General features: G+C 51.7%; 1 protein-coding gene across 5 annotated transcripts; it reads right to left on the reverse strand.

Moving 5' to 3' along the window:
* Positions 1 to 14: 14 nt before the first annotated feature.
* On the reverse strand, positions 15 to 6,916 carry LOC147219496 (armadillo repeat-containing protein 1-like). 5 transcript variants are annotated; one of them, XR_015108734.1, is made up of 9 exons: positions 6,371 to 6,678; positions 6,158 to 6,224; positions 4,385 to 4,626; positions 4,220 to 4,311; positions 3,676 to 3,859; positions 3,266 to 3,382; positions 2,617 to 2,691; positions 1,296 to 1,572; positions 15 to 331 (listed from the first exon to the last, which is right to left on the reverse strand). XR_015108734.1 is itself a non-coding variant. In XM_086173004.1 (8 exons), the coding sequence occupies exons 3-8, from the start codon at positions 4,544 to 4,546 to the stop codon at positions 1,381 to 1,383; spliced, it is 822 nt and encodes a 273-aa protein (XP_086029130.1). In that variant the 5' UTR covers positions 4,547 to 4,626; positions 6,158 to 6,224; positions 6,371 to 6,675; the 3' UTR covers positions 390 to 1,380. The 5 variants fall into 5 exon arrangements, 4 of the variants coding, with proteins under 4 accessions (XP_086029130.1, XP_086029132.1, XP_086029131.1 ...); XM_086173004.1 differs by lacking the exon at positions 15 to 331 and having other exon boundaries at positions 390 to 1,572; positions 6,371 to 6,675; XM_086173006.1 differs by lacking the exon at positions 15 to 331 and having other exon boundaries at positions 390 to 1,572; positions 6,158 to 6,293; positions 6,371 to 6,675.
* Between the last annotated feature and the right edge of the window lie 2,685 nt (positions 6,917 to 9,601).

Raw genomic sequence — 9,601 nt, forward strand, 5'->3', positions numbered from 1 at the left:
TGCGGGGAAACAGGAAATGATGTCGCTCCGGCGGCCCCCCCGGGGCGGGAGAGGTCGCAGAAGGTCAGGGAGGTGGACCGCAGCCCCTCGAGGAGGACGACGGCGCCGGACGACACCGAGCTTTGCGTTTCCTGTCCGGCTGCAAACGGCAGCGGGTTTCAGGAGGTGAACGCTCATCTTCATGTAACTCTTCTACTTGTTCTCTGCAGAAGCTGCAGCCACGGCGGCCGTCCTGCTGCTCCAGGCTCCCGCCCTCTGCAGGTGAAGGACACCAGTCTGATGGGACCAAACAAACCAACACTGAAGCAAACAGAAGACCTTTCCTCAGATCCTGGGAAAAGACAGAGAGGAAAACAAGCCGATGCTCAAAAAGCTGAAGTCACTCAAAGTGACACAAAGACCTCGACCTTTAATGAAGAACAAGCAGGACACAAGCTCCGGAGAACCTTTTTAAAAAAAAAACAAAAACAAAACACATTTCCATGAAATGAGAATTTGAAGAGTTTTTCTTCTGGTCTTTTATTGTGAAAACAGCCTGACGGCTCCGTCGTGCTCCTCGGAGTGACGGTCAAAGGTCAAAGGTCAAAGGTGTGACTGCGTCCTTTAGCCTGCTGGACCAACAGTAGGAGAAAAAAGACTGGAAGGTTGTTCACTCACTCACTCACCCATCCATCATCCATCCATCATCCATCCTCCACCTTGGAGGCTCTGAAAGTTCAAACACTTCCTGTTTGGCCCCCATGGTCCTTCCAGCCCTGACCTCAAGGGTGAGCAGGTCCTGTTTGGCCCCCAGGAGACATGAAACCTCCTGAGTTCTGAGAGGGAAACGGACTTTTGCATCACAGCCCCTCATCTTCGTCCCCATGGCGATGCCGCCTCACGTCTGGTCAGGTGACGTGGAGGCCGGCGGGTGACACCATTCCCAGACAAACAGGAAGTGGAGCCGCGGCCCCACCAGGGGAGCAGGACTTGGATCGATCCACAGAACTTCGTGATTCTCAAACAAGGAAAAGCAAATAAAAAAAGAGGCGCAGAAGAAGCGGAACTACTTTGGGTTCCGTCCTGAAAAATCCCCCAGACGCCCAACCGGGCGCCCGCTTTTGTTTTGAACACTTGGGTCGACCGACGGCGCGACGGCCTCTGGCGGGAGTTCTGGCGGGGGAGCGTGTTGGGGCGCAGGCTGGGGGACCCGGCCAAGACGGAAGTGGACCAGAGACACGGAGGTCTAATAAATAGGGAAGCGTCTTCCTGCGCGTTAAGACATGTTGGTTTGTAACAGGCGGACCCGGACGCACCGGCGGCGGTTTCCACGGCGACGCCCCGGGCCTGACGGATCACATTTGGCAGCTGGTGGACTTTGGGTCCCGGAGGGTCGGCGGGTCACCAGTAGAAGGAGCGGGACAGGAAGTTGGCGGCGGCGCCGAGCCAGCCGGCCCCGTCCCGGTCGGATCCCACCCGGCTCACCGCCTTGTCCGGCTCCTGGGACGGGCTCTCGTCCTCGGGCAGGTAGTCGGGCAGGTCCAGGTTCTGCTCCACCTGCGGCGAGCCGTCCTCCGAGAACGGAACGAGAACCTGCGACACACAGACGCCGGCGTCAACCTCCGGCCTTCCGGACCCTCGTCGAGATCTCGAGGGATCGGACCCGGAGGACCGGACCTCCTCCTGGACTTTCCAGGCGACGACCACAAATCTCCCAGAAGAGCCCCAATTCATGAGACTCCAGGAAACCAGTTCAAAAAATAGTTTGAGACAAAAACTCTGACTTTGTGGGTTAAATCTTAAATCTGGACTAAACACCGGGGCGTGTTCGTCAGCCCTTCGGAAGATTCTTCGACACTCAAATCTCAGGAGTGACATCGAGACGGGCGATCGGACGTCGAGATGAAAACACACGTCTTCACCAGGCACTGCCCTTCTAATACACTCAGCCCCAAACTCCCCGGGAATAAAAGAAAAAATTATTGATGAAATGTATGTATATATGTATATATGGATGTATGTACAGTATGTATGTATGTATGTATATATGTATGTATGTATGTATGTATGGATGTATGTACAGTATGTATGGATGTATGTATATATGTATGTATGTATTATATATGTATGGATGTATGTACAGTATATATGGATGTATGTACAGTATACACATGGTTCTGCGACGGCTACTTGGTTGAATGATCACTTCTGACTTCCATGACTGGTACTTCAGATCTTCGGTGACTGAATTGCACTTTTTCTACGTGGCTTTGGATAAAAGCGTCTGCCAAATGACTGGAATGTAATGTGATGTAATGGCGAGATGCGATCCTTAAAGACGATTGGCCCCTGGGGGGAGGGGGCGGGGCTTCACCTGGTCAGGCCAGCCGTCAATCATCCAACCATTCACCTTTCATCCACACCCGCCAACTATTCCGAGTCTCCGATCAACCTGCGGATTGTTTCTGGGCTGGGGGACGAAGACGGAGAACCTGGAGAACCCGGGCAGGAGGACATGGAGAACACACACGGCGGACCGCCGGGTCAGCACTAGGATTCTCTTGTCGCTAGGCGACAGGGTGACCCCGCACACGGCGACGGCCTCCTCGATCCAACCCGCAGTTTCCCAGTACTCACCTCATCTCCGTTCTCAGCCTTCACCACCTGCTGCGCCTTCATCACCTGCGTGGACGCGATGGCGGTCGCCAGGGCCTGAAAACACAGGCGCCACCTCGTGAGTGTCCTCCTGACCTCGAGCGTCACATGTGAAGGAGCTTCGTGGCGCCAGGACTTTAGTCGGACGAATAGGCTGCGTGTGACTTCCTGCTGGATCAGCTGGTCGGACGCCTAAAATGGGCTCACCCCTGATTGGCGCTCCCGTTGAGGAACGACAACAACCATCGCGACCTTCTGACGACAGGAAGCGCAACCTCCTCCTCAAGACCGCCGAGCGACCGTTACCAGCTGTTCCATCACCGGTTTTATTCTTCCGGTCTGAGAACTCGGAATTTGAGGGCCAACATGTTTACTGACAAATGTACCGTATATCCTAGCAGCCAGAGCATCCCAGCAGCCACTAACTGATGTTGCCTGGCAACCGGGCCAGGCCCAGCTCACAGGAGGACCTGCCAAGTCCTCCTGTGAGCTGGAAACACTTTGGGCTCATTTGTTGGATCTGACGGTGGAACGTCCGGGCGCGAGATGTTCCTCCTCCGCGGCGGCAGGAACGCGGCAGCCAATTCGTCCCGTTCTGGAGGGTAAGGGTACAACGAGATGGCGCCGTCACCTCGGCCTTCAGGTCCGACCGGACCCGGACGATGCACCTCTTGGCTGCCATCTGGAAGGTGAAGCTGATGACGCCCCGGATCTTCAGCAGCGCCTCCTCGCACAAACCCCTTCGACTCTGTCGGACACACAGACACACGGCAGACTGAAGCCTCCGACATGCCACAGGGACTCGGTGGACTAACGGCGCAGAGCGCCGAGTCCCTTCGGAACCCCGGTCCAATATTTGAAGGTGGACGACAACTGGGACGGTTCAACTTTTGAGCTTTCACGCAGTGAAGGAAAAGAACCGGGACCGAAGCTTCAGGAGTCGTCCAGATGGCTCCGGCCCCAGAAGGCAGGCCGCCTGAGCGTGGGGAATGTGCAGACAAAGGAAAAAATGGCGCTCGGCGTGACGTCGCGCCGTCTCACCGGGTCGTCCAGGCCGTCGATGTGCAGGATGACGGTCTTGGCTCTCTTGTTGCTGGAGCCCAAGAAGAACTGGGCCTTCCTCCGGCCGCCGACCGGCTCCTCCGACGCCTCCGAGTCACCGGACGCCTGCAGCAGCTCGTAGATCTCTGAGGCCAGCAGCTTGGTCTCCCCGGGCGTGGTGGACCTGCGGGACGCGAGCGACCATGTCAGCCGGGACCGAGGGGTTTCAGCGAGAAAGAGTTCTTTAACATTCCTCAATCTCAGATCTCCGTTTTTGGATCATCTGAAACACCCAAAGTGTTCAAAACAAGTGAAAAACGATTTAATTTGCTGGAGTCGATTCTTTTCAAATCAGTTCTTTCAACAAGTCGTCTGAGATGTGCCGTATTTCTCTATCGTTAATCTCACGAAGGAGAAAACGTAAATCCAAAACACGTCAAAAGTCTCGGCAACAACCGAGATGCGATTTAAAACCCCGAACGGAGTGGGACGACGTGCGGCGCTTTCACCGCCTGCTGTGGATCCGCATGCAGGATGGTCTCACTTCTGCATGACGTTCTGGAGGCTCAGCATCATCCCCAGCTCTGCCTTCAGCTTCTCCCGACTGGCTCTGCATTCTGCCAGGTAGCGCAGCGCCTGGGAACCACAGCCTGTCAATAACCAGCCATCAAAACCGCTCACGGCGGTGGCGGCGGCGGCGGCGGCTCACCAGCAGAGCGGAGTAGACCACCTGAGGGTTTGGGTGGTCCAGGAACAGGATGAGTCCCGGCAGGCAGCCCTGGTCCTGCACGATGGCCCTGCGGTTCATGGGGTCGGCGGCCAGGTCCCTCAGCTGGTTGACCACGGCGAGCGCGTCCGGCTCTGCATTCATGGTTGCCCGTCACATGCACGGCCGCCTCGAACCACGTGCAGGGGGGACGAAGGTGTAGCTGAGAACTGCCTCTGTTTGAGCTGAGAATGAAGAAAACGGCGAGTCAGCAAGAAATCTCTGAGGATCAAAACTGGAAGTACATGTCAGAGGCCTGAGAGAAGACGAGAGGAAGAAACTATCGCTCCCAGAAACACCTGGACACAACACCACCAGAACACCAGAACACTACAACACCAGAACACCACAACACCAGAACACTACAACAACAACACCATAACATTACAACACCAAAACACTACAACAGTAAAACACTACAACACTAAAACACTACAACAGCATAACATTACAACAACATAACACTACAACACCAAAACACCACAACAACATAACACTACAACAACAACACCATATCATTACAACACCAAAACACTACAACAGTAAAACACTACAACACTAAAACACTACAACAGCATAACATTACAACAACATAACACTACAACACCAAAACACCACAACAACATAACACTACAACAACACCACCATAACATTACAACACCAAAACACTACAACAGCATAACATTACAACAACATAACACTACAACACTAAAACACTACAACAGCATAACACTACAACACCTTTACACTACAACACCAAAACACTAAAACACCACAACACTATAGCACCACAACACCAAAACATCGCAACACTACAACAACATAACATTACAACAACGTTACACTACTACAACATAGCACTACAACACAAAAACACTACAACACCATTACACTACAACATAACACTACAACACCAAAACACCAGAACACTACAACACCATAACACCACAACAACATAACACTACAACAACACCATAACATTACAACACCAAAACACTACAACATAACACTACAACACTAAAACACTACAACACCATAACATCACAACACCAAAACACCACAACACCAAAACATCGCAACACTACAACAACATAACACTACAACACCAAAACACTACAACACCAAAACACTACAACACCATTACACTACAACAACACCATAACATTACAACACCAAAACACTACAACATAACACCACAACAGTAAAACACTACAACAGCATAACATTCCAACAACATAACACTACAACACCAAAACACTACAACATAAGACTACAACAACAACACCATAACATTACAACACCAAAACACTACAACACTAAAACATTACAACAGCATAACACCACAACACCATTACACTACAACACCAAAACACTACAACACTACAGCACCACAACACCAAAACACCACAACACCAAAACATCGCATCACAACAACATGACATTACAACAACGTTACACTACAACACCATAACACTACAACAACAACGCCATAACATTACAACACCAAAACACTACAACAGTATAACACTACAACAGCATAACACCACAACACCATTACACTACAACACCAAAACACTACAACATAACACCACAACACTAAAACACTACAACAGCATAGCACCACAACACCAAAACATCGCAACACTACAACAACATAACATTACAACACTAAAACACTACAACAACAAGATAACACTAAAACACCACAACACGAACCGAGGACAGCAGCTCGGGTCCTTCAGGGCGGGAATCGTCCGGACACAGGAACGGGAATCCTGTCAGTCTACGAAAACATCGAGAACATCGAGAACATCGGTGACGGCCAGCCGATCCAGATCTCCTGCAGAGGTTCCTTCACAAAGCCGCGGAGAAGGAGGCTGAAGAAGGTCTGCGGTTCCACCGGTCGATACTGAGGCGAACGCCGCTTACCTGAGCCTGTCACGGCGCTGAGAGACAGGCTAGCGGCCGATGCTAGCGGCTCACGGTCGGTGAGGAGTCCCTCGCCGGCCAGACGCGGACACCGGACGCCGCGGGTCACCGGCGGCGCCTCGGTCGGAGCCGCGGGACACGGACCGCGGTTCCCCCGGGGCTCGTCCGTCGAGCTTCGGTCACAACACGTCCGAGGAGCCGCTGACAGTGACGGTCCTGCCGGAGAGCGAGCGGCGCGGGCGACGGCCAAACATCGTCACGCGTGATTGGACCGAGCCAGGTCACCTGATCCAGGCGACCAATGACAGGCCGTGATGCTGGAGTTAAAGGTCCCACGCCCTGTGAAGCAGGAAGCGGAATGCAAGCCCGAGACATCAATGGGAATGACGCGCACGCACGCACGCACGCACGCACGCACGCACGCCCATAGTTTGACGACGATCATATCAATAGTTTGAAATGATTATTACTAAAGTGATCATTTTCACACTGGGATCCATTTTACCTCCCCGGAAACACAAGGCAACACGCAGGCGGTGGAAAGGCATTTGATCGTGCAGTCAGTGGAGGCAGGAGAGGCCGGGCCTCACCTGGCATCATGGAAAGGAAAAAATGTAAAATGAAAAAATAAATTGAATGGTTCTATTTATTCAGTGATTTGTATTATAAAGTTATTTTCCATCTAACTTCACAATATAAATATTTGTTTTTTCAAAATCACATTTTTCAAAATAGCCAGGGCTATCGGATTTGCTTCAGACTAGGAGACGGAAGACTCGGTCTGTTCAAACGGAGTGGTAAACTGGAAAAGGCTGCTGTAGGATGTCCAGTAAGAAAGAGCCTTTTCTGCTTTTCCTGCATTCTTTTCTCAACTTCTGACAATGCCTGGAGTCAAATGGAATAGTGTGACCTGAAGAATCCGCAAAGAAGCCAATCAAACATGAACGGTCGGCCACTCTCGTTTAAAGTCAAATCGCACTAAAAACATTCGGGATGTCCAGGATAGATTTGGCTTTGAATGAACAGCACAGACTCAACATCAGCTTCCACAGTGCTAAACTAGATGAATACTTTGGACTGCAAAGTAGGACTTTCACTGAATGGGGAAGCGCGTTTTGACACCGTACATGTGACAATAAATGCTTTGAATCTTGAATATTGATCGGGTCTGTTGTCAATCACAGGGCCCCATGGAGAGACGGCCAACCGCTCAATCTGTCATTAAAAATATTGACCTTGGCATTCCCCGTCTCTCGACAGTTTATTTTGACGGTCCGACCAGAATTTCTCGTCCGCGAGGATGGAAATTCCCAGAAGTCTGTGAGAAAGCGCTCAATCGTCCCAGGGAGTGGGACCAAGCAAGAGAGTCGTGTTGTTCTCCAGCTCCGACAGACGTCGTTTGTCTCTTGGCCGTCATCAGCCGTGGGATTTCGGCTCTTTGTCTCTGTCGGCGCTTCATCTTCCCGTCGGTCGCCTTGGCGCTCCGGTGGAATCTCGCACCTTGTGTCGGATTGCTACGGACTGTATTTCTCACTCTTCGCCGGAGCTGCGTTTCCTTTTGCCGACGTCGGTTTCCTTCCTTCGGCCCAACATGCACCGTCTGTGATTGGTTGTAGGTCCGTCCGGGTACGTCCAGCGGTGCTCGGCCCGCCGCTGGACATGTGACTTACGGGAGGCAGAGCAGAGCCCTGGCGCCGCAGGCTCTAGTCTGGATCCGGGATACGTCTCTTCGGTCCTTTTGCCCCTCGGGCGAGGCGTCGGTCACCGTGAAGGCAGCGAGGACGGTGGCACGTCAACCCCTGGATGATGCTGGAGTTGTAACCCTTTCTGTCATCGCGAGGGTCGAATGAAGCCAAGATTTCAGAGAAGCGTCTGTCCCGGCGTGGTTTCAGGGCAGCGCCAACAAAACCACGACGACCGTGTCGCTTCTCCAACTTCCAACTGCAGTTTGTGAAGAAAGGTCGCCACCTGATGGAGTAGACCGTGACATACGGCTGTAACTCCGCGAGGGTTAGGGTTAGGGGACCCTCGCAGCACAATGATACGAAAAAACTCAGGTTCCGAGGACAAGGGAGAAAAAGCCTCAAAATTGTTCAAGCTGCTCAGGCTTAGAGCTTATTAGAAGATTTTAATGGTGAAGAGTTAGACTGACCAGACTGAGGTCGAGGGTCTCTTTTACAAGGACGAAACAGCACAAGACAGAACGAGTATACAAAAACATGCACGGCCAGACATTTACACATACATTGTCCAACTGATGTCAGGTGAGGTGGCTCAGGCATCTGGTCAGGACGCCTCCTGGACAGGGAGGTTTTCTGGGCATGACCATCTGGGAGGAGGCCGCATGGAAGACCCAGGATGCGCTGGAGAGACTGTGTCTTCAGGCTAGCCTGGGAACGCCTTGGGGTCCCCCAGAAGAGCTGAGCCGTATGTCTGTGGGCCTCTCTGCTCCTGCTGCTGCACCCACAACCCGACAAAAAGTGGATGATGGTTGGATGGATGGAGTGCAGTACCCAAACAAAGAGAACAGCCTTCCTCTACTGTTCCTCCTCACTCTGAGAGGTAAGTTACTTGTCTGCTGAAGGACATTGTTTTCTAAAAGTCAATCCATTATCAAGAAGTTCCAACATGTTCTAACAAGGTTCTCTCCTCCCTTCAGGTATCAGCAGTGAAGAACTGACTCCAGTCAAGGATGAAGAGATGGTTTTAGAAGGCAGCACCGTCACTCACACAGAGCAGTAACCAAAGAAAAATGGACCTTCAGATCAGGTCTGCTGCAGTGACAGACTCTGCTGTGTAGAGTCACTGTTCCAACATTGTCAAACGTCTTCATTCATTCATCCTCTGCTCTTCTTCCCCAGAGTGTCAAGGACAAGACAAAGTGTCCCAGCCAGCAGGAGATGTCATTGATACTGAAGGACAGACAGTCACTCTTAATTGTACATTTCAGACCTCCGACTCACTTCCCTATTTGTTCTGGTACAAACAAGAACTTAATGTCGCTCCCAAGATGTTACTTCAAGGGGTCATTCGAAAGTCTTCATTTGATCTGGAGATCCAGAAGCTGCAGCTGTCAGACTCAGCAGTGTACTACTGTGCCCTGAGGCCCACAGTGACAGGAAACTCCACACCTCTGGACAAAAACCTCTGATGGGAAAAACACTCAGACCCTCACTTCCACCAGAGGGAGACACTTGATGGTGTCTTGGTGTTGGTACCAGAGTAACAAGG

This window comes from Fistularia commersonii, chromosome 25, assembly GCF_037954325.1.
Source record: "Fistularia commersonii isolate RoL2024-O1a breed Wild chromosome 25, RoL_Fcom_v1.0, whole genome shotgun sequence".
Lineage (NCBI taxonomy): Eukaryota > Metazoa > Chordata > Actinopteri > Syngnathiformes > Fistulariidae > Fistularia > Fistularia commersonii.